The sequence below is a fragment of the Mirounga angustirostris genome, unplaced genomic scaffold (assembly GCF_029215605.1).
Source record: "Mirounga angustirostris isolate CCGP_5_RB_7025 unplaced genomic scaffold, mMirAng1.0.hap1 SCAF_4, whole genome shotgun sequence".
NCBI classification, from domain to species: Eukaryota; Metazoa; Chordata; class Mammalia; order Carnivora; family Phocidae; genus Mirounga; species Mirounga angustirostris.
In genome coordinates this window covers 136,040,582-136,065,400 of record NW_026991712.1, presented here as the reverse complement: position 1 = coordinate 136,065,400, position 24,819 = coordinate 136,040,582, and the positions used below count along the sequence as shown (strand labels likewise).

The following is a 24,819-nucleotide window of genomic DNA, read 5'->3' as shown; positions in this document are numbered from 1 at the left end:
TCATAGCCTCTTCTGACATCCTATAGACTCATTCATTCATTCGTTCAATATGCGTATATAAGAGGGAGAAGCAAGGAAGGTAAAGAAACCAACCATGCTCCAGGTACTGGGCTATCACACAACACAAAAGTGAACAAATCAGATAGTCTCTGTGAGTCCTACGGGACAAGGAGGATGCATGGGACAGAAAGGACTCATTGAGACGAAAGAGGGATAATTGGAGAGCAAGAGAAATGATGCTATTGGGTGGGAAGCTGAAACAGGAGGTAAGGGCAAACTTGTCTCAAATCAGGGGCCGCCAGCGCTGCTATTCCAGGACGCCCCCCACTTCCTCCTGAAGATGCTCTTCACCTGTAGTGGGTTGGACTATTTGGCCTGAATGGATTGCTCCTTTGGTCAAGCCACCTGCTTGTATTTCTTGAGTTCTCACTTCAGTGGACTTCCCATAGCGTATGTGCTTGTGGAAAGCACTTGTTAAAATGCCTGTGGGAAGAAGACTGGGTCTCAGAGAAAGGAGTTTGGGGGTGTGGTGGAATACAGAGAGTATTTTCGTTTTGTGAAGCTCACATACACACCAATTAATACTCTTCCAGTTCAGCAATCCCAGGGTTTTACTTTATGAGGCCCAAAAATAATCATTGGAATTAACCAGGGGGATTCCTGATGAAAGGCCCACGAGGTTGTTTGCTGGAGACATTGCCATAAAACCATGTGATCCGGGTGAAAATGTCTTTTCAAAGATATTTCTTTCATAAAACAGGACAGGAAAAACAGCATCACCAATAACTATTTTAAGCATCTAAACTTTTCAAGATGTGCTTTGAAAGAATATGAACCCCCGTGGGGTGACTTTGGATGATTCTCTCTACTACTGAGAAACAAAGCCAGCGAACAACTCTAACTTCCTTGAAAAACTTTCTTGAGAAATCTGAGCCACCCAGATTATTCCTAGAAAACCTTTCCTAGATTCCAAGAAAGGACATAAATGAAATGTTTATGTAGAGGATGCATTGATTTTAAGACCAATTATTGGCATTTTCGAGTTTTCTGATTTTATGTGGTGTGGTTACACTTAGCACAGCAAAGGCTGTTGTAGAATCTATGTGTATTGGATAATTTTGCTCATTTCGTGATTGCAGCATAAGTTTGCTGTTTTAGATTATTAGGCTTTTATGGTGTTTTATGTGTTTTTGTTGATTATGACCTTAATTTTTGTAGAGAACCTTAGTCAGAAACAGAGCCCCTGATTGACTCTTAACTTCTATGGAAAAACATGATCCATTTGAGGTGTAGTTTTTGGAAGCTCGTAACTAAGATTAGGAGCTACATATTTCTGGGCTTTAGGAAGATAGCTTTTAGTCATGCCTCTTGTGTAGAAAGACAGGATGCTTTCTAAAATTAAATGAAGTCAGGTGGGGGTGGAGTGACAGAAAGGGCCTCTTTCTAGTGCAGGCAGGCCGAGGGTACTGCCAAGCTCTCTCCAGCCAGTGCCCAGCTGACCCACTCTGCTTTTAGGTCATGGAAGATTGGACAACATTCAAGATTCACAAATGAACTTGAGTCTGGTTTATGAGACTAGTGTGAACTCTTTGAATCTACCAAATGTAGCCAGCGACAGGAAAACATGCATTTAAAGAGAGAATAAGAAAAAAAAATGTACCTGTTGATACAGTAATCCCTAACCTTGCCCACAAAATGACAAGTCCAGTTCAGAAGGCTGAATCTCTGGGCTGGGGCCGTAAGACAATACTTTTTCTATCTCAGGGGGTTTGGTTCACCATCATTTTTATCAAGGGAATCTGTATATTTTTTCTTGCCCTCAATCATATTGCTTCAGACTTTCAAAAATATACTAAAAGTTAAGATGTGTAACTTTGAGACATTTTTCCAGACTCCATCTAGGCAATACTATCCTGACTATATTAAAAACCCCTCATCCGAACCTCCACCAAGACATTCTCATTCCCTTCACCACACCCTGGATTGTGATCATCTGTTAACATGATATTCATTCATTCAATCATAAATTCCTTGAGGACAGAGGCTCCTTTTATTCAACCCCATGCCCCGAGTTCCTAGAACGATCTGGAACTTTGCCAGTGCTTGAAGTTTGTCAAATAAAGGGATGAATGAATAAAATGATGACATTATTATTGTTCTCATCTGACATCCTTTTGACAGATTCTTATTTTCATAAAATGGAAGAATCTGAATGGGTCCTGCTTCCGTTTCTTAACTCTGAACTGAAAAAAATTTAGACCATTAATGGTTGTAGCATTTCCAATAATAAGAATATGAATGAAAGCCCAAATCCTGCTTATCTACAGAATATTTGTAACTTATGGGGAAAGCGATCAATGATGCTTGGTTTCTCATGTCTTTGCAGCACCCCCACCACTGCCTCCCAAAAACGTACCAGCCACCCCACCCCGAACAGGCTCCCCGCTCACAGTTGCACCAGGTAAGCTTCAGTTTTGTCGGTGCCGTGATGATAACAGCAATCAGCAGTGGCCCTGGACCTCAACCTGCCCTGGATGTGTCAGGAGCTATAGAAACTCAAGCATGAAAATGTTTGCACTGGGTTTTCCTTCCATGACAATTTACTATGCAGACTTATTTTTTAAAGTATCACTCTCAGGTTTCACAAAAAGGTTCACTTTCTCAACTCCTTTTCCCGTATCATTTTGTTGAATGAGGGTCACATTTACTTGTGAGATGAAAGAAAAAGAAAATCTCAATATCAAAAGTCTTTGTCTAATTGGGCTTTCACTCCGTTGGATCTTATGTTAATGATTTATGAATTAAAAAAATCTCAGGGCACAATTCGTATTTTCCCAAGAACAGATCATTATTTTTCTAGAATTAAAACTGTCTGATCTACAAAGACGTAGAATGGTTCCCGGGATGTGCAGCCTATGGGTAAGCTTAGGAGGTGGGGAATTTTTTTCCCAGGAATCATTATTATCCCACAGTAAAGAGATGTGTAAGGATAATGAAATATGGCAAAGAATTGCCACATGCCTTTAGACAGATCATTTCTAAGGCACATCTTTACCTCCTATTAAAATCAGTATTACATATTCATGCACTTTATAATCTACCTTGTCCTATTGGGCCAGCAAGTCAAAAGCAGTAATTGCTATGTTATGTGTCTGGGCCCTTAGAATATGGTTCTTTATCCCCTTTGGAATTCTATTGCTGCTTTGTCCTTTGCTATTTTTGCAGCCTGGTGAGTTTGATAGCTACAGAGTAGGTATTTATCAACAAGACTGAGTGCAAGGCATAGTCATTTTTGAAATTTATATTGATTAAAACCCATCGAAGAATCATCCAGAGCATCATAGGTAAAGGTGTTTGCAAGTTCAAACCATTTTGGCTCCTTGTATTCCCATAAATATGTCAGGTATAAATAAATCTACCAGCAACAAAATTATAAGTAGTGTGGGACATGCAAACTGCTACCCCATTTATCTGTAGCCTTGGAGCCTTGAAGGTTAATTCTTTTCTAATGTGAAATATGGAAGTACTGAGCCAGTTCTTAGAGCCGATGAGTTATTTAAAGGTAAAGTTGCTTCTGCTTATGCTTTGCAATCATTCAGGGAACAGCTTCTAATTTCAATAACCTCAGTGTTTAAAAAGTGCACTTCCTCACATTGCGGTTGTTTTCAAGCATTTCCTGCCAAGCTGTAGAAGATAGTTTTAAATTTTTTTCTCTTATTACTGATAAGAATTAAAGAGAAGAGCTGATGCTAATGTTGAAGCAAAAGCGAGATTTTCCGTTTCATGACTCCAGATAGATGTATATCACAGTCACACCTACGATGTTAACAGGTTAGACTTGATGGGAAAAGAAATTATAAAGATGTTTTGACAGTTTTCCTCCCTATTAAACAAGTATATACAAAACAGTTCTGATAAGTAGTAGATGTCTTCTCAATAACCTGTGTGTGTTGTATGTGGGATGTATATGTGTATGTTTGTAAATATACGTGTGGGGATATTTCCTTAAATAACCTTTGTACTGTGTTTCTGGAGTATTTAAGGTGGAGGATGTACAGCTAATTATGATATAATAATTTTTAAACAAAAAGACATTATTAGTCTCACCAAACATTTTAATATGCTAGAGCAGTCTTTATCCAACATGAGGGTGATTTTCAGCTATCAATTATTTTTCTACTGTGCTGTCTCTAGGCTAGACTTTCAGAAGGGACCTCCCTTTTGGGATTGCAGTTCCAGAGCCTGAACTCTGTGAACCTTTTCAAAGTGCAGCCTTTTCGAAGTGATCACCCTTTGCACTCTTGTGAGCAGACTTTGAGAACAGTAGTAGCACACTCAGTGCTTTCAATGGTGGTAAAAATAGCTACCTGGGGTCACCCAGCAGAAAGGGCAAAATAACAGCATAAGAAGATGATGCTCACATTATGGAGGCAGGGAATGCTCTCTTCCCCTTTAGCTCTGATTCAGTTATCTTTACACCTCACAGGGCAATCTGTTTACTATTCTTTATCGCACCCCTCCCGCCCCCCCATACAAATAATATTCACCAAGTCAATTAAAGTTATAAATCAACTACTTTAACCACAGGAAATGACCAGTCAGCCACAGAGGTCAAAATTGAAAAACTACCATCAATCAATGACTTGGACAGCATTTTTGGCCCAGTGTTATCCCCCAAGTCTGTTGCTGTTAATGCTGAAGAAAAGTGGGTCCATTTTTCTGATACGTCCCCGGAACATGTTACTCCAGAGTTGACTCCAAGGGAAAAGGTGGTGTCCCCACCAACTGCATCAGACAACCCATCTGACTCCCCAGCTCTGGGCCCCCCGGGCCCTCCAGGCCCCCCAGGACCCTCTGGTCCTCCTCGAAATGTACCGTCGCCACTCAATTTAGAAGAAGTCCAGAAGAAAATCGCTGAGCAGACCTTCATTAAAGATGATTACTTAGAAACAATCTCATCTCCCAAAGATTTGGGGCTGGGACAGAGAGCAACCCCACCTCCCCCACCACCACCCACCTACAGGACTGTGGTTTCATCCCCTGGACCTGGCTCGGGCAGTGGTACGGGGACCACCAGTGGTACGTCTTACTGTCTGAGTGTGCTTCATGTGCCCGGGAATGGCCGTGGCTGCTGCAGTGTGAGCGACACCCTCCTCCTGCCTGGCAGTTGGCTTTAGAGCTTCAGCCATCCCTCCTTTGGTTTGGGTGTTCCGTGGCCCCATGGCATGTCCTAGTGCATCGAATGCTAACCGTCATAGTGCGAGTCTGTGATGTGCTCTGCCCTGCACTCCTAGCACTCCTTAGGAGCGCCCTGCCTTCCACCCTGCAGTTAGGAAGTGCCTATTTTTTAAAGGAAGCTGCTTTGTCATTGTTTGGAATTCAGGAAAGTTCTAGAAAGGCAGATTTCATAGCCAGTGAGTTTCATGCTGAGTGTCTCATTTCCCTGTCAGATGCCTGTACAGGAACGTTTTCTAGTTTGTTTTGTTTTCAGCTTTATTGAGATATCATTGGCAAAATTATGAGATATTTAAAGTGCACAATGTGATGACTTGAGATGTATAGATAGATATAGGTATAGATATAGATATAGTAAAAGGATTCCTCCCATCGAGTTAATTAGCACATCACATATTTACCTTTGGGGGGGTTGGGTAGGGGGAAGGGTGAGAACATTCAAGCTCTACTCTCTCAAAAAATTACGATTATATGATATGGTGTTATCAATTACACAATACAGTGCTATAGTCCCCGTGTTATGCATTAGATCCTCAGACTGTATTCATCTTATAACTGAAAGTTTATACTGTTTTTTTCCCAAGGATCCTAATTTTGGTAGGTAGGTCAACGTGTTCTTTCTTCTTTGACTTCTTTTTCTTTTTCCTTTCTTTCTTTTTCTGTAGGGGGAGAGCTATGTTAACCCCTCTAATTATTTCAGAAAAAAAGAAGTAAGGTTTGAAAGGGAGATTTTTTAGGGGACAGCAAATAGAATGTACCTTACTACGTCCACGATATATCAGACTGCCACTGAAGACAAATTACTCTTTGATTTTATTTTGATAAGCTCATCAGCCTATGAAGTCAACTCGAAGCATGGTGACAGGTGATGGAGAAGTCTATCAGAAATGGACATTTGGGACCCTCTATGCAAATGTTGGTGTTGAATCTAACATTTTGGTTTTCCTTCTTTGAAGCTTCATTTTGTGTTCTCATCCTATAAAAAGATGGCAACAGCTGCCATGCACACCGAAAAAGATCAAGATTTTCTAAGGTCTCTTCTTCCATATTTTTTCTTCTACTGGTGCTCACATTGATTTGACAAGAGCCCCCCCTCCCCCACCAAGAGCCTTCCCTCCTGTGCCTGTGGGTTCAGTTTAGGCATCTTCTGAGTTTTTTGTTTTTCATTTGCTTTGGAAGAGGTGACCAAGTTTATGCTATTTAGATCTAGTAAGAGACAGGAAGGAAAGACATTTGTCTCCACTCTAATAGTCATTTATCATTGCTGCCTCTTTCAGTGGAGTATTTCAGTGCTTGCTCTGTGTTTGAAAATTCCTGTGTTTCAAGCATCCAATCTGATCAAGGAGAGGGCTGGAGAGTCACCTGTACCCAACACAAAATTGATGTTTTATATCATTGCGTGTGCCCTAGGTGCCTTCCTCCACCAAAAAAGGAAAACTACTGGGGCGCCTGGGTGGCTCAGTCGTTAGGCATCTGCCTTCGGCTCAGGTCATAATCCCAGGGTCCTGGAATCAAGACCCGCATCAGGCTCCCTGCTCAGCGGGAAGCCTGCTTCTCCTTCTCCCACTCCCCCTGCTTGTGTTCCCTCTCTCTCTGTGTCTCTCTCTGTCAAATAAATAAATAAAATCTTTAAAAAAAATAAAGAATAAATAAAAAAAGGAAAACTACTCAATACGCAAATAAATTTGGGGAACATTGTGTTAAAATAAAATCAGCAGGTTTCTTTACCATAGGACCTCTGACAGCCTTTAATTTGCCGATAATAACAGCTATAGTTTCTTCTCCTGGGTATCATCTTAATCCTTTGTGCACATCATTTCATCCTTAAAACAACCCCATGTGATAAATGCTCTCTTATTTCTCCTATTTTACAGCTGTGTACACTTGGGAAAACTGAAGCTCAGAGATGTCAAGTAATTTTCCCAAGTTTACACAGCTACAGGTGATAGACTTGGGATACTCAGTCATACTCAGGTCTGTCTGATTCTAAGCCTGTGCTCTTAACCCCGGGGGCTCTCCCGGCACTCTTTTAAAGTTTAGTTACAAAATATCCCAAACTTATTTGACCACTGACACCCACCTATTCTGCCCTGTGTCATCAACAGAATCACCAACAGTTTTCTCTCAAAACCCACGCTCTATGCTCCTCTCCATAATTCTAGTGGGTTAGAGCACCCGCCTTCATCCTCTGTTGCGTTTTTAGATCATTTTGGGAACCTAAGCCTCCTTACATATCTGTAAAGGTAATAAAAGGACCCTACTTAAAGCCTTCATTTCAAACTTCAAACCTGTCCACTGTCAAAGAGGGGGAGTGCTTCCAGGGTCTTCTATGGTGCTCTCTTCCCAGAGTGAAGCTCCCATCTTCCGAAAAGGCTTCTAGAAGAATAATCCCCTTGTTCCAGTAGTGGGCCACTGTGCTTTCCTCAAAATGAACATGTTTAGTTGAGGAAAGGGAGGACAGGGCAGATTTGTCGCTCCTCTGTTTCTTCCATCACTTTCCACGAGACTCGGGAAGACGTTTAATTGAATTGACCACTGATCTAATGAGTGAAGAAGGGAGCCTTGGCTTTCTTCCTGAAATCTTTGAGAATTTTGTTGTCATCTCTATGTTTAGCTTTGTAAATTATTTAAAATTATTTTTAGGTGTTACCAGTAAAGACTATTGATTCTTAATAATTGAGCTGGAAAAAGACTATACTTTGTTGGTAAAAGATCTGATTTCTGAGTGGAAGATTGAACTGGGTCAATGAAGCTCATGAATAAATAAAACTTTGCACATTATCTCCTTAATTAAGTCCCAGTTTATTTGCTATTTAATGTTTTATTGATGGAATATACACAGACTAGCAGAAATGTAAATTTATGATTAGAACAATGAGAGATGGCCTCATGTTTTAAAGATTAGCAATGTTTCTCAAGACCTCCTTTTTATAACACTTTGCCTGATGAGACTAGATTTTCCTGTACATCTCAAACTATATTTAACTGGGTACCATTATGCTCAATTTTAAAATTTCATTCACTTGATCACTGACCAAGCGTAGACAGTACACGCAGCCTTGTGAATCAGTTGAGTTACCTGATGCTGAAAAACAGTTGGATTCAGGATTTGCTCCAAGAACTTCAATTTCCTTATGGCAAAGTTATAAATACCTAGTTTGGCCAGAACTTTGCTTTATTGGAATGCAGATGACAATTCTCTTGGCAAAGGCCATTTCTTCTTCCTTGTGGGTGGTGTGCCAGGGGATGGGAGGGAGAAAGAGTTTTATTGGCCTGTAGAGACCAGGGAAAGAGAGATGTCAGTAAAGATAGAATGTTCAGTGCAACACTTTCCAACTTGAGAAACTAAGGCAATATTAGAAGATGTTATACACACACAGACACACACATTTATAAACAACTGGGGTTGACCTAAACAAATACATTTCCTAACTCCGTGTCTTTTAGAGAGGCAGAGTCCAAATAGGGAGGCCACTAGCCAGCAAAGAGAGATGGAAGTTGAAGCAATCATTATATGGCTTTCAAGGGGCTACCAAAAAAATTATGTTAGAACTTCAAGTTGAAGCAGAAAATGGATTGAAAGCATGTCAATGGCTGTCAACTGTTTTGAACTCACAAAACTCAAATAACATACAGGTGATTTTTAAAGTTACACCTGAAACAGCAAATGTCCAGTTTTTTTCCCCAGCACTGCTCTTGGGAATAAACACTGCTTGTAGAAGAAATGAAAATATGATTCCAGATCAGAGAAAGAGGATAGAGATGTGCAAATAGTCTTCTACACTCTTAGAATACGAAACAATTGTGCAACCTCAAAAAAGCATGGGAAACCTCAGTTCGCTTATAAAATCCCCCTCAGGCCCTGACTACCCTCTGCTGAACCTCAGGTTCTGTCAAGAGGGTTTTGCTTCTTAAACACTGCCTCAGTGTCTTTCTAACTGCACAACAAATCAATTAAATCAATCCAGTTAGGAAAAAGTGAAAAGAAAACAGTTAACTAGCCACTTTTTTCTTTGCTTTTAGTTGTGTCTGTATGAAAAGACAGTCTTTACCATCATCATCAACATCCATTCTCTTTTATTTGTGTAGCATTTTATAGTTTACTAAACACTTGATAAGCATTTTCCATTTCGATTGTTACAACTACCCTGTAAGATAGAATGTTTCACTTCTGGTTCAGAGAGGTTAAAATCCCACAGCCAATAAGAGCCAGGCAGAGCCAGAACTCAGATCATCTGCCTTTTCATTCGTTTTTTTTCCTTATTCCATACTGCCTTGCTGACAACCCCAATATTAACTTTCCCAAGCATTACTGACAGTGATTTTCAAAACTTTCCCTCTTAGAACACATAGAAGAAAGATAAGCAGCTGACCTTTTCCTGAGCTTGATTCAGAAGACTATTTCTTGGAAATAGACCCATGGATAGATATTTTGAACCAACCCTATGGTGTGGTTTTCCAGTGAAACAGAACCTAGAAAGAGCCCCATGAAACTTTCTGACAAAGACTTTGTTGTTTAAAGGTTTATTTTCCATCTCTCTGCTGTCACTTCTGTTTCCTGAAAACATCCTGGGTGTCAATCTATTAAGTCAAAAGGAAACTTTGTAGTGGGACCTGTCAAAACATATCTTCTTTTTTTATTCAAGAAAAGATTATCCAAAGACTAAAAATATTTACACTGAGAGAGATATTGGCGAGCTGCCGTTGCAAAAGTAAGAGCAGACTTAATGCAAAATGTGGGACTTCACATTCCATCTAAAGCTACAAGACACTGCATTTAAGAGCTTGAGCTTTGGAGTTAAATCAACCATCTGAGCTATGGGACCTTGAGCAAGTTACTCAATATCTCTGAGCTCTAGTTCTGATTGAGATAACTACAGTACGTTCCTGCCAAACTTAGTGTGGGGATTAAATAAGATAATGCATGTGAAGTGCCTAGCATTGATTTTGGCCCAATAAAATAAAAAGTAAGAATACAGTAAAAAAGTGGTAGCGGTAGAGAGGCAGTAGGGATAGGGATGGAGGTGGCGGTAATTTTAGTAGGGTTTCACACTAACGATATTACACTTAAAATAAACAGCACAGAGAAACACAACACACTCAATATTTCAGGTTGTATTTAAATAAGGGGAGTAAGGTTTACCCCCAGGGACTCTCCTAAGCTGAGAGCAGATTCCAAGATGATGGGTTTTGTTGTTCAACTTCAAAGCTCTTTGGGAATCTGGAGATCTGGAGATGGAGATTAGCATCTTGCTGATCTAGGTTTCTCCAGAGAACACAGTTTTGTGGCATGTTGGATGACAGGAGAGGAGTGGGTGGTTATTTTCCTGAGGGGGGATTTCTTAGAATGTTTTGAAATGATCTGATACCTGTGCTTCTAACCAAAGTGACAAAACCTCCGGAGTAGTTGGAACTTTTCTGAACAAGCACTGTTTGGAATATTGACCTGAATTTCTTCAGGTCTGGAGTCAAGTAGTTTATCCATGTACCCCAGACATCTGGTTAAGGATAGACCGACCCCTGAGTCTCAAGACCCTACTGGTGTGCTGATTAGTGTGCATGCCGACCTCTGTGTGTCTTCTGTGTTTCCCATGTTTGTCATTGACAGCCAGAAAAGTAAATCCAAGAGGTTCTTTTCAAAATCACCACAAAATCATCATGGGCCAACTCTACATAGAACAGATTACTAAGCAGCCTCCTTCAAAAAATACAAGCCTCTAAATTCAGTGTGATTCTATTATTAAGATTCTACATGCAAATTACTTGTGCAACATCTAATTTACTTTCTTATGGTTCCATCCTTTGCTTACTATCAAATGTTTATTTAGATTTATTAAAGTTAGCATTCATATTTTGAAGCATAGTAAAAAAGATAATTCTCTTCTACATGTTTTTTTTAATATATATATATGTGTATGTATATATATAATGTGGAAAAATCATTCACCTTCCTTCAAGGTCTAACTTCCATTTCCATCTTGGACATAAATTCTGAATATGCAAAAACAAGAGAACTTATTATAAGTTTGGTGTGTATGTGGTCAAAATGAAAGGTCCTCACCACCAGGCTAAAAGTGTCTTAAAGCATATTTTCCATCACAGAGAATAATAAAAGGATTTACCTTTCACTGGGTGTCACATGACAACAAAAGGCAATAAGCTTCAGCTTCTGCCATCAGCTCTAGTTCAACTGAGTGATTTTTTTTCTTTATTAAAAAAAAAACCACACATACACACTAGATGCTAGAGTGTTGAGTGTACTAACTGCTGGGGTGAAGAAAATTGTCCGGGACTGGTGCTGTCCTGGGCGGGATGGGGAAGGAGGATTCCACGATGACGGCTCTTGGCCACGTGTGGTTCCGGTCATTGTTAATACCGGCTTGTTTTTCAGGTGCATCATCCCCTGCTCGACCAGCCACTCCCTTGGTTCCCTGCAGCAGCACCACCCCTCCACCGCCTCCTCCCCGGCCTCCATCTCGGCCAAAGCTACCCCCAGGAAAACCTGGAGTTGGAGATGTGGTATGTTCCCCTTTGCCCCGGCTTGCTCAGAGACTCATGGTGAGAATGACAAACAGAAGCCAAAATGCTGCAACACAGGCTGCCTCAATGGCCTCCGATCAGTTGTACAAATGGCCCTGACATGTGGCATCTGAAAGGCAGTCACTGCCTCGTGGGTGTACATTTTGACCCTCCCTCAATCTCCACCACCTTTCAAGTCGAGGTCTAAAATGATAGGAATAGGAGGCTGGGGTTCTCAGTTCTGCCAGCGTGGGTCTGATGCAAATTAAGGTAGTAATGCTCAATTGTGCTAAGTCCTTTAGAAAGAGAGGTGTTTTCTTTCATCCTATTTATCTGGCTTGGGAAGACTCCAAGAGAGGGTAAGTCCTGGTTTCTATCCCCAGACTAGGAGAACTTACTGGTGTTAAGCACACCGTGTGAATATAGAGGAGGGTGGTAGCCTGATAAATTTGTTCCAGAAGTTTCTTGCATCGTGTTTTAAGGCTGAAGAGGTGGCAAACATTCTGTGTGAACAATTAAAAGACTTCTGGAAGAGGACCATTTCTTTGCTATGCACGCACAGGAGTCACAAACTGGGTGATGTCCATAATATTTGGTTTAGCTAGCACAGTTGAGTATACTGTATTTAAATATGTTTAAATGGGTATAAGCTCTCACAGGAGGTTACCTGCTTAGTCCCTGAGGGCATGTAGGTTCACAGTCCTGAAACATCACAGATCTCAGCTTCTCTGAGCCTGATGTACCTGCACCCTGTGATTTATGGTTCCTCCAGCTCCATCCACAAACTCCTGTAGAGACAGAATCAATTTCAAGATAAAAATAATGTCACCCATACTCTTTTAAGAACCTGAGTTGTCATATCCAGAGCTGGAAGATGTCAAAAACATGGAACAAGAGTACTCCAACCTGCCTATCTAATTTTCTTCTCTTTTCTTCTTCCTGCAGCCCAGACCTTTTAGCCCTCCCATACATTCTTCCAGCCCTCCTCCGATAGCACCCCTTGCCCGAGCTGAAAGTACTTCTTCAATATCATCCACCAATTCCTTGAGTGCAGCCACTACTCCCACAGTTGGTAAACATTATCTCCTGTCTTTTAATCTGTTTGTTGTTGTGACTGGCTGTTTTTTATCATCTGAAAACCTCAAGGCCCTATACGTCTGGTTGAAATTGTTTTGCTCTGTGGTCTGCTACTATCAGCTGACTCTTCTTTTAAAAGCACCTTCTCAGCAAAGGAGGCGAAATGCTTCAACTAAGCAAATAAACAAATAAAAGAATATTAACACCTGTATTTTGCAGGAATTCTCTTATGCTATTCCATACAGAGCTACTCATAAAAGTAAAGAAGAAATCAACAAATAAGGTCCAGTAATTTACATATCATTTCTGTCATAAAAATAGTCTCCTTTGAGGAGGAATGTTCATTTAAGTTCCAATCGTGTACCACATCAGAAATCACAGAATTTTGATCTTTTATTTTCTTAAAGATTTCATTTCTTCGTCACTTTTGGTTGTCCTGTTGACAGATGGTGTAAGTGTTGGCATTGTGGGAGTTGAGTAAACTTTTTGACATTCTTTTCTAGTGCTTTTCAGTGATGTGTGGTCAGTTTTCCCTGAGAAATAAGTCATTGCTGGCATTTTCAGTAAATGCCTTTGTGCCTCTTTCCTTATGGTGTGATGAAAGTCAAGAGTTGAGAATGGCTGCTCAGCTGGATGGTTTTCCCAGGTTTAAATGCCTCATTTTGCCTGGAGCATCTTTCCTCTTCCCAAGGCTGATCTCTCTCTACACCTCTTCACCCATCTTCCATAAGCTGCTGCCTCTTTCATGTTTGCATGGTATCTCTGCCCTGGGGCTCCACCCTTCCATTTTTTCCCATTGTCTTCCTTTATTGTCTGAACTCCCCTCCAAGTCTTCCATACTGTAAACCAGCTGGCCCATCCTGCATTGCTTGGGAGAATCATTAACTCAAAGCTAAATAAATCCCTGCTATCATTTACCAAAGAAGAGCACGCTACAGAGTTGCCCATGTGAGAAGTACTTTGATCAAAGCCTGAAGCTCTTCTGGAGAACTCCCTATTTTCCCAAGGATATAAATGAAGGTGTGCCTTGTAGGGGGCCCCAAAGAGAATTTCAACTATATCATGTGTTCTGTATTTTTAATCAGACCAACCCAAAACAATCCTTCAAATTTGGTGAAAATATAACCAGCTGTCCAATTTTGCAGGATTCATTAAAAGACAGATATTTAACATCATTTATATAGCCACGTCTGTTCTTTCTCTGCATCATCCATTGAGGTAATTGGGGGCTTTCTCTTTTAAGATGCCTATGAGGCCAGTTCTCTCTGGAATTTTTTGTTCATTTTTTCTGTAATGTCTCAACCTTTTTTTTTTTTTTTGGACACTCTTTAATATTCCTGATTGCTACAGCCATTTCCCCCACTCTTGCTCTGTTTTTTTTTTTTTGTTATTGTTGTTGTTGTTTGGTTTTGTTTTATCTGGGGGGTTCTGTTTTGGGTTTTTTTTTTCCTCAAGATTATTTGTCCCACCTACTCCATGTGATTTTCCTGGTTGGTCTGAGAGGAAAGTAAGAAGCATCAACTCTCACTCACAAAGCAGACCTCAACTGCCCTCAGATGAGTGACTAACATATTCTTTAAGCTCATTGAGATTCATAGAGAAAATGACACACACAGAGAATTTGAACCATGTCCATGTTTTATACAATGCGTTTTTATACTCCCTGCCACAGAAATCTCAAATCCTGGCCAGTGACTTTGATTCTTAGTACAGCCAGTATGCATTCTTTCAAGATGAATGACAGAGGGGTTAAAAAAAAAAATAGCCACCTGAGAGGATACTCAACATTGCTTCATTGCTGAGGAACATTCTGATTTAATTTGTTTGGTTCTGGGTCTTGGGGGGTTTTTTTGTTGTTTTTTGTTTTTGTTTTTATTTTTATTTTTTGGTATTCCTCTTCCTCATTCTCCTGTTCTTTACTTCCTGCTGCTGTAGGCCACCTGACAGCCACTTGTCTCTGAAGTAGATGCCTTATCAGATGGCTGCCTGCGGCTCCTGTGTATTGCTGTTTATCTCTTTTTGGAGAGGATGTGCTTTGGCTGTTCAGCACCAAGGGGCTGACTATTCATGACTGACTTGGAATGTCAACTTTATGCAGTAAAATAACTTGTGGGGGATAGAGAATTTCAGCAGCAGATTTTTGAGATCAGTGGCTCAACATTTCCCTTCTATCACACAATACTTTTTTGACATTTCCTATGACATCAGAGCCAAAACTGGGGCAAGTGTGGTGGAAACTTTGTACATATTTATTTGTACTTGCTTATTGCAAAGTTGAACGTAATTCAAGGACTAAACTTTTAAGAGCAAGTCTAATCTTCCTATGCAACAATTCCTGTAAGAATATGCCCCCAAAACATTTTGGACATAAAATCTTTCATGAAAGCTGTGATTATAAAGTAGTAAGTCTGATGCCACACCTGAAAATAGGACTTTCCGTGCATCATCACACTCAAATAATGAAGAACCCCTCTGCAACTGTGTATCACCTTCCATCAGAAGATACACTATTATTTTATATATGACTAAGAAAAGGAGGGGAAAACTGCCAAGTAAGCTAAGATGCAATGCTTTCTTATCCACTAATTTTAAGACCCATTCCAATTTCAGAGATGTTAAAATGTGAAAAAGTGCACAAAGCAGAATCAATGAAATATAGTATACTCCTTTTGCATTAGAAACACTCATAGGACCTTCACTATTTGATTTGGGGGAAAAATCCTATTAATATTATGGGAATAGAGAAAATGTTTAAAATTATTCTAAGAAACAAACTCTTAGACATTTAAAGATAAACAGAGATACCTGTAATCTAAATATCCATTTTTCTTACTTTTTTTCTTATTTCTATGGGTGAGAGTCGGGGTTTTGGTTTTTTGTTTTTTTTAGATGTTTGCAAAATCTTTTTTTGGTACCCCAATGCAGTAAGAATACCATAAAGACAATTTTTTCATCGTTAAATGAAAAAAAATATATTATTAAATATATTGTTAATTATATTCCTTCACTGTTAATTATGCAATTTCAACTGCATCTTTAACATCATCTCAGAAATCTGAATGAATGAAAAGTAACCATTTACAGGCACCAAAGGAAGCAGTAGGTGGATTTTGATGTTTCCTTTGGTGTAGAACTCTGAGCAAAAGTGATTCAGTACTGGAATATTAGCTGTAGCATCTAAATCTTACAGTATTTTTCTCTAAGTCTTTGTCTCTCCTGGCTGGGTGGCAATTCTGAATTGGATAAACATTCTTTTAAAAATACTTGTATTAATGCCAATTACTTGGCACAGAAAGACGTTCGAGGATGGATATTCTTGATCTCAACTAAAAATTCCCATACTTAAGTTTAGTCTTTTTTTATCTTTCTACTATTTTTTTTTTTTTTGGAAAGGCCTGTCTCTAGTTCTGGCTTCCCCATCCCAGATCAATTTGAGACAATTTCCATGGTTAGTTCCTAAGGAAATTTTTTTCTTCTGTACTTAATTTGAGTGTTACCCTTATTTAAAGCAAGCACAGAGCTATCCAATAATTCATCTTTTAAGTTCCCCAGTTTATGTTGTTTTCTTCAAAGCCCTCAATGTCCACAACCACCATAAAAAAATTATGAACATGTTATTTAGCCCTATGAATTACTCTTTTGTAACTCCAATTCAAAAAACAAATGGCAGTATTGGAGACCCTTTTTTTGGGGGGGGGGGTATGTGAATTCTTGCCTTCCATTCTTTTTTTTTAAATTTTTTTTTAAATTTTAATCCCAGTATAGTTAACATACAGTGTTATATTAGTTTCAGGTGTACAGTATAGTGATCAACAATTCTATACATTACTCAGTGCTCATCATGATGGAGGCTCCTCATTTTAAGGAAATTGTAAATACGAAGTTAGTTCTTCAAAGGAAAGAAAATATCCTCCATCATTTCCCACTAACAGGTATGAAAGGGTATTGTAACATTCAGTTACTGCCAATGTAACTGTTTTGCTTCCCATTTTCTGAACAGATTATGGAGTGTTCTTCTTAGTGCCATGTCCTATTCCTCTCCTATAGATATTATAGACATTGCATTAACTTGTTCTAGCCACCAAGGAAGTCACTTATATAATAAATACTGACTGACAAGTGCTATCCTAGAACCTTAAAAGTTGACACAGAAGAACTCTTCCTGCTTTACTTCCTAAGTCTAGGAGGCAAGACAGTAGAATATTTTTTCCAAGAAACATTGTTTACAGAGTAATTTTACTACTCTCATCAATTTCCTTATCTTCTCTACATTATAGAGAGGATTCTCCCTTATGGGTCTTTGTACAGATTTTATTCCATTTTTAATTTAAGTTGTAATAATACTCTTAAGACCTATGGAATCAAGCACCTTTTTTTTTTGATCACATAGAATAGAACTCCAATTACCTGTATTTGTTAGTTGGTGAGAAGGAGATCACGTGCAAAGATCTGGAACGGTTGGGGTCCAGAGCAACTGTTGTGATCAATTTACAAAGACATTTGGCCATAGCTGGATACCATAGACAAAGATGGAATTACAGTAATGTTGTCCGAAATTAACGGGCCATAACTACTAAAGACAGGTGCAAGGCAAACTGAATTTGGATACTGATGAGTTTGAAATGGGATACTTCATTCAGCGACCTCAGATTTATTCTGTTGCTTTTTTATGGTCTTGTTGAAAGCTTACTCTTGCCCACTGGGGCAGGGAGAAGGTATATTATGAGTGATCCTGTGTACCAAGAGATTCTACTGATGGACATATGTCTGGCCACTTGAGAACTGTGTCTGAGTGAAATACACTTACACAAGTCAATTACTAATGACAGTGCCTTTAACAACTCCCTGAAAAGGTGGGGGCGTGATTTCTTCCGTGGAGCTGACTTTAGCCAAATTCACAGATTGCTAAAACCTGGCATTTTAAAATTTTTAATTTTTAATTTTTTAATTTTTTTCTCATAGAACCATCATAAAATAAGCACATTACTTTTTTTGTACCCTATCATCATTATCCCACTGTGTTAGGTTTTGTTTCCTTTTTCCATTAATATCATTCCTGTGTTTCAATCAGTGAAGTGTACTGCTTGATTTCATTTGAGATTTGTATTTGTGTTTTTGTTTTCCATTCTTTTATATTTCTTTGGTTTGTAGTGTCAGAAGATGATGTTTTTTATGACAAACTGCCCTCGTTTGAAAGGTGCTGTGATACCCTGGCAGGTATGGTGCTAGCCCAGTGATCCCTAGATATCTAGACTTTAAAAATCCAAGCCATTATGCCATCTGAATGCTATAAACTTCATGGACATGCTATTCACCTCATGAGTGTCTGGTGCCTCTCAGAAGCACCCTGTCTATTTATTGTTCATCGTGGAATTCATGCCACCAAATTTTTTTTTAAGTGAACCTGTTAAAAAGCAGCAGGTTGCATGACAGTTTCTCAAAAGGTTTGAAAAAGGTGAGATGCCATTGCTTTGTGAATTTACAAAGGAAGGAATAATTTAACTGCTCAGAATTACATGTCCGGTGACTGCTTTTGGATTTAAAATATAATAGGACACCGTCAGTAATCTTGTTTTCTCTTTGGTACGTAGGTAAAGGGTGTTTTGTGTCTGGATGCCTAAGGTGATTCCAGGGGAGGGGACGGAAGATGTGCGACATCTTCCATGAACTTTAAATTGATATGCAATGCTGTTGTCATTTAAAACCTAAGCTAAGTTTGATATAACCCATAACTCCGAGTTTATCTTTTCGAAAATATAGAAGGGGATGACATTGAAGATGAAATGGATACAGCAATTGCTAAATGACCATTTGCCCTAACTAGTGCAGTTAAAATATGCTGACGCCCCTGCATGGCCAGGAAGACTTCCGCTCCATGCGCTCAAGCACCGAGTATCAAGCTACCAACAACACGTGCCCATCCCTTTAGGCCTCCATAGCTTTGCTTTTGCTTTCTGTTTCCCAAACTAAAAACCAAAACCAAAACATAGATTACCAGCCTTCCCTTTTTCCTGCACGCTAATGGCATGCAGTGCCTCCGCCCTCCCCCATAGTGAGATTAATGACCTGTAACTCATACTGTGTCCTTCTCTCTCCCTCTCCTTAACCTTTCCCATCCCGCTTCAACTCCTGGCCATACAGAGAATGAACAGCCTTCCCTCGTTTGGTTTGACAGAGGAAAGTTTTATTTGACTTTTGAAGGTAAGTAGTACATAGCATACCAGATTCTAATTGATACCCCTCATCCTTTTTTTCCCATCTGCATTTCCAAATCCCAGTTCTCGTCAAAAGACCTGGTCGCACCTTCTATATACAAATGCTATGGCTACTTAGAAAATATGAAATACTAAAGAAAATATGACATGAATTTGGTTTGTATGGGATCTTCAATTTTTCATATTAAAAAAAATCAAGCCAATTTGCAGTCAATATTGGTTACTTAATTAACTGTGTGAAATTGGAAAAAAACAAACAAACACCTTTTTTGGCCAAGGAACTTAACTCTGTCAACCAGGGCTCTTTCCTGACTCTTTTGCAAATGCAATACAATAAATGTAAGGACATTCTGGGTTGGAATTGGCATTTAATTTTGTTTTGGATAACTAATATTTCAGATACAACATCCATTACTGTAAAGCATAAATATGTATACATATTCTTATGACAAGGAATGCTGCATAGGAGATCAGAAAAATGAGGAAAAGAACAAAAAGGAGTGTTGTAGTAAATTCTATTTTCATCTACTGAAATTGCAACTGACATGGCTGTAGGAAAATGGACAACTATCGCTGGACTTGCCATTTTAGAAGATTAAGGTGAATTTACATAAATATAATGTCAGGTATTTAACCTCAATGTTGGATAATTTGTTATACTCTGAATTAAGGATTAGCATTCTTCTGTTTTATGTTAAATTCTAAACCATTTTAACAGGCCAGGCATTTGATAAAAAATCTTATTTAAGCTAATTGTGGGGAAATTTTAAGTAATAATATTGTGGGTGGTCTCATCCGTAAATATTTATCACTTAAGCCCCTACTTTCTACTATTTTAAATAGCTAAATTTCTCCTAGGATCAAAAGTGGGCCAGAATGTATTCTACTGTAGAGTCGAATCTAAACATTGAACTTGTCTTTGTGTTTCATGACAGCAAAAAGCACTTTCCTAACTTGAGTGTGTGTTTTAAAAATCAGAATGACTGATAAAGATTTTTAAGTAGCTTGTGAGGTGTTTTTTTTTTTCTCTCAGGGGAGAATTTTCTGGGCAAGATGGTCCTAGAGGTGGAAGTCCTTAGCTGGGAGTAGCTTGGGTAGCAACAGAAAAGAATGATCTGATTTAAAGCTTTCCAAATACCTGATATCCTGTCCTGGCTCAGGTGGAGGACAGGTGGATAGGTAATCTTCAGGGGAGGATGCATGTTTCCCACATGATGTCAGAAGCTTTCTTGCCTCGGGTCATTACTTTTGTAATAACCAAGATGCAAAATCCACAAACTTATGACCTTGTAAGCCAAACTTATGACCGTCTAAGCTTTCTCTTTGAATCTGATGGAATTAAAAAGTGTCCAGGTGTCTTTTTACTGATCAGCACATCTCAAAAGGAGAAGCTACGGTTGAATAGGTTGGTAATCCCAAAGTACAGCAAAACCCTGCATATATAAAGGCCCTCTCTCTGGTTCGGGCTGGCCACAGCAGAATAGTTTACCCTGTTTTAACCAGGGAATTGAACAATACGCCACTGCCAACGCTGCCTCAAGTAATTGGGGCCCCACAAAAAAAAAAAAAAAAAAACAACTTCCATGGTGTTTGTTGTTTCCGTTTGTTTCGGTTTTAGAGTATCTATTGGCTAGTTTGCTTGTGTTCGAGTTTGGGTTTCTTTAAATGGAGAGACAGACTTTTTTGAAGATACCTGTCTAAAGACAATTTTAGGTTGTTGGTTTGTTTTTAAAATATATATTATCAGTCAAATATAAGTATCAATAACTGTGTGGTATAAAAATGTGAACTACATTTTTTTTTCATTTTAGGAAAATATAATTATAACATATAACATAAAACATAATATTAGGTATCTAAAGTTGGTAACATAGCCATTCTAATTAATAAGATCTGAATTTCATAAGCATCTTGATTTAGACCAAGAAAGTCATGCAAGAAGGTGTTTTAATAGAAATAAATCAGAATCTCTAGTACCATGTTACCTTCATCTTGGACTTTGCACAAGTCAAGGACGTATAGAAAGGGCTTCCCAAGCCACTGTGGGAGAAGCCATATCACAAATATATGCCCCTACTTATCTCATTGAGAAGTGCTTATGCAGATAAAAGTACATTAAAATGAACTTCAGGACTTAGGAGAAACTAAACATGACACTTTGCCACCTGAACAAGAATGGCTATGTTTTAAGAATAGAGAAGGGTAGGGGCACCTGGGTGGCTCAGTCGGTTAATCATCTTAGTTTCAGCTCAGATCATGATCTCAGCGTCACGAGATCAAGCCCTGCATCAGCTCCATGCTCAGTGCACCGTCTGCTTGTGCCTCTCCCTCCCGCTCAGCCTCTCCCACTTTGCTCCCTGACCCCAAAATAAATAAATAAATAAATAAAATCTTAAAAAAAAAAAAGAATGGAGAAGGTTTGTTTTCAGCATTTATGTACATTAGCTTCAGGTATTTTTAGCTAGTGCAAGCTGGAAGGATTTTTTTTTATTTTCTGCTGTGATGATAAAGGACAGGAAATCACCTTGAGAATAGTGCCCCTACCCGAATTTTAAACTCCAAAAGGACCGTCATTCAACATGTCCTATCGAATAGCACTTCTAGCATATTCTTCTAGGGCACTCTGGTTTTACCCACATTTGTTATTATTCATATCATTTTCTTCAATGCTTCATTCAGGGAATACAGAAGAAGATTCCCAGGTCATATTACTCACCTGTTCTAAACAGCTTTTAAATCATTATTTATTGGCATCTAAATAGTGTTTTTATAGTGTTCAAAACCTTAGCTGGTCTCATTCATACAGTGCTCTAGGCATTATAGTTACTCAGTAAGTGTTTGAGCCACTAACCAACCAACCAACTAACTAATGAACATTGGCTTATGAATTTATTTGGAGACAAATGTGATATGCTTCATACTTTCAAATTTGATTTAACAAGAAAGGTAGAAAGGTGTTAAACAATGGTTCTAACCCAAAAGAGTTCCAAAGCTTTTCTTAGTGTTTCACTTTGATAAACAATTTCAGTAATATCTTCACCTATTTAAGTTGGGTTTTAAAAAAAACAAAGGTTGCAAAGGTAATAAATTAATTTATCCAAGAGTATGAAACTATCAAGTATTCTTCTGAGATGGAAGGAAAGGAAAGATATTTACATGACAAATAAAAGATGTGACTATTAGACATTTGAACAATTCCCTAGAGCATTTTAACATGACGATGCTTCCAGAAATGTGCTGTCCCTCTCTTTGTTTAGCTTATTTAACTATAAAATCATCTTGTATTTGGTAATGAAAAACAAACAAACAAAAAACCTTGCAACCATTCTTAAGTGTCCTTGTGTCTGAATAGCATCTCCATCCTCTGTGCATACAGCCTCTTGCACACTCATCTCTAGACTCTTCTGTGCTCCCGTTATTGCTCTTACCCCTATCACGCCTTCAGGAATGTCACATCCTTAGCAACACCCTCCTCTACATTCGCAGGCTCTCTGCCAACCTCGCCCACCTGTTTCCTTAACTGAATTCCAGCTCTCTTCAGAGACCATCACTTCTGTAGCACTCTCCCCGGAAAGTTCTCCAGTCTTCTGTGGGCCATATGTCATGGGACTACAAAGCACTGTTTGAATTCTCCCAATTCCCTGTTGCCACTTCCAGACCACCTCCTGTTGTGCCTGTGTGTTGCCCATCTGATAATTCGACCGCCTACCACTCCTTCTTGCCGTCCACTGCTGACCTTCTTGTCCCCTGCATTTAACTGCAGGCTTAGAGATGCCTTTTCACCCTCTTCTTCACCTTGCTTCCTAGCTTTACCCTGTGACATACATTGATGTGGATGACCCATCCAACACCGTGGTTTTAGGGCTTCTTTGACTTCTTAAGCTCCAACACACTTTCTGTCCATGCTACTCAGTAATCCACACCTCTGGCCACATCTTGGAAATGGTCCCCACTGGCAAGTGTCATTTTGGGAGATGAACCCTGAGTTTGAATGACACATGCCTGGGCACAGAAGTAGATTACATAATGGCATTTCCCATCTGACTAGAGTTACCAAATAGAGAATTAATGAGATCAGCACAAAGCCCCAGGAAGAAGAGTTGCTATGTGTAGACAATTTTTTTTTTTAAGATTTTATTTATTTATTTGAGAGAGAGAGAGCATGGGGGGGGGGTCAGAGGGAGAAGCAGACTCCCTGCTGAGCAGGGAGCCCGATGCGGGACTCTATCCCAGGACTCTGGGATCATGACCTGAGCCGAAGGCAGTCGCTCAACCAACTGAGCCACCCAGGCGCCCCTATGTGTAGACAATTTTAAAAGCTGAAGCATAGGTTAAATTGTTCCCTAGAGCAGGAAAAGGGAACTAGGGTCAATGATGAATAGAAGAGAAAAGGTAAAGAATATCCATGCATGCATTCCTCTATCCAGTGGTTAATAAGCCTTCCATGACGTCCTCAGAGCTCTAAGCCCATGTGCAGGAGTGATGGAGGGAAAGTGCTGTGTCTGCCTTCTAGGAATTCACAAGAAATGGAGGAGATGGGCACTTCCTACAAAAGGCACACAATAGCAACAGTCATTATAGAATGCAAAAAAGTGCTGGAAACGTTTGAATAGTGGATAGACTTTAACCGGGAAGAATCTGGAATAACTTCTGGAGGCACAGGGACTTGGACTGACTGACAAAATTTGGGGATTTACTGAAGCAGTTTGAGAGAAGTAGTAAGGGACAGACAGTATCGTTTTCCATCTTGAGATTTGAAAAACACCATCAAAGTAGCATCATTTGAAATCTACTAGGATGTGGAAAGGAGTGAAATCTTCCATCCCGATACACAGGGAGAAAGGTGCTGTTGTAAACCAGGAGAAAGGGATCTCCAAGAGAACTAGAAAAAAAATGAGTTACTTTTGGGACCTCTCAACTTAAATGTCCTGCACCTTCCATGTAGACGAGTCCAGGAGTAAACAGATTGTGCAAATTTGGGAGTCATTTGCTTAGAGATAAGGACTGAATCCATGGAGGTAAGGGTTTAACCTTGGGGCATGCCTGCATCCAGGAGCCAGATTGGAAAAAGAATGCATTGTGACTTGGGACTTTCTCTATTGTATCCTTTCTTTAAATAACCACACAAATATTAGTGATTAATTTTTAATGCATGATATTCAGTGGATATGCTTTTGTGGAATGTATCACATGCCTAGATCTTTTGCTGATCTTTCGCCTCACAGTTGTCTTTGCTCTCAGGAATGCCTAACTGGCTGACCCAGTTGCACTCGTTGTGACGGTTAACCTAAGTACCAGATAGGAAAATTGCAGACATCAAGCGTAGAAGGAAAATACCAGCTTTTAGTTGGCTGTTATTGCATGTACAAGTCAACGTAGAGATGACACACTGTCTCCTTTCTCCAACTGCTTCCCATCAAAGCCTTTGTCCTCTTTGGGTGTGTGTCCTTCTCGAGCGTCTTCAAGGACCTTACCACCTTTTATTTCTGCCTCCTTTTTCTTCCTTCTGACACACTCAAAACTGAACATCATATGAGACTAAGGATATTTTTAGTATTTCTTGTGTACATCAAATAAAAATTTAATGACTTGTATAAATCTTAAAAATAATTGAATAATAAATTTTGGATTTCCTTGCCTATGAATAGAAAGAAAATTGTTTTTTATAGGATACTTCATTTTTCTTTTTCCATGAAGCAGGAGCTCTTGCAAAATACTATGATGTTCCCTACCTATCCCCATGATAAACTTATAGCCACATCTGTCATGTTCA

At 39.3% G+C, this 24,819-nt stretch overlaps 1 protein-coding gene across 22 annotated transcripts in view; it reads left to right on the top strand.

The window, feature by feature from the left end:
* Window positions 1-24,819, top strand: part of SGIP1 (SH3GL interacting endocytic adaptor 1) — a 200,850-nt gene that overhangs the window by 139,596 nt on the left and 36,435 nt on the right. For 9 of the 22 annotated variants that reach the window (XM_064589000.1, XM_045897466.3, XM_064588999.1 and 6 more), the window contains 6 exons: window positions 2,387-2,461; window positions 4,588-5,079; window positions 11,627-11,754; window positions 12,700-12,826; window positions 17,983-18,048; window positions 18,973-19,032. In XM_064589000.1, the coding sequence (XP_064445070.1) occupies window positions 2,387-2,461; window positions 4,588-5,079; window positions 11,627-11,754; window positions 12,700-12,826; window positions 17,983-18,048; window positions 18,973-19,032 (948 nt within the window). The remainder of the gene's footprint in view (window positions 1-2,386; window positions 2,462-4,587; window positions 5,080-11,626; window positions 11,755-12,699; window positions 12,827-17,982; window positions 18,049-18,972; window positions 19,033-24,819) is intronic. The other 13 variants (XM_064589007.1, XM_054512823.2, XM_054512822.2 and 10 more) reach the window with 6 other exon arrangements.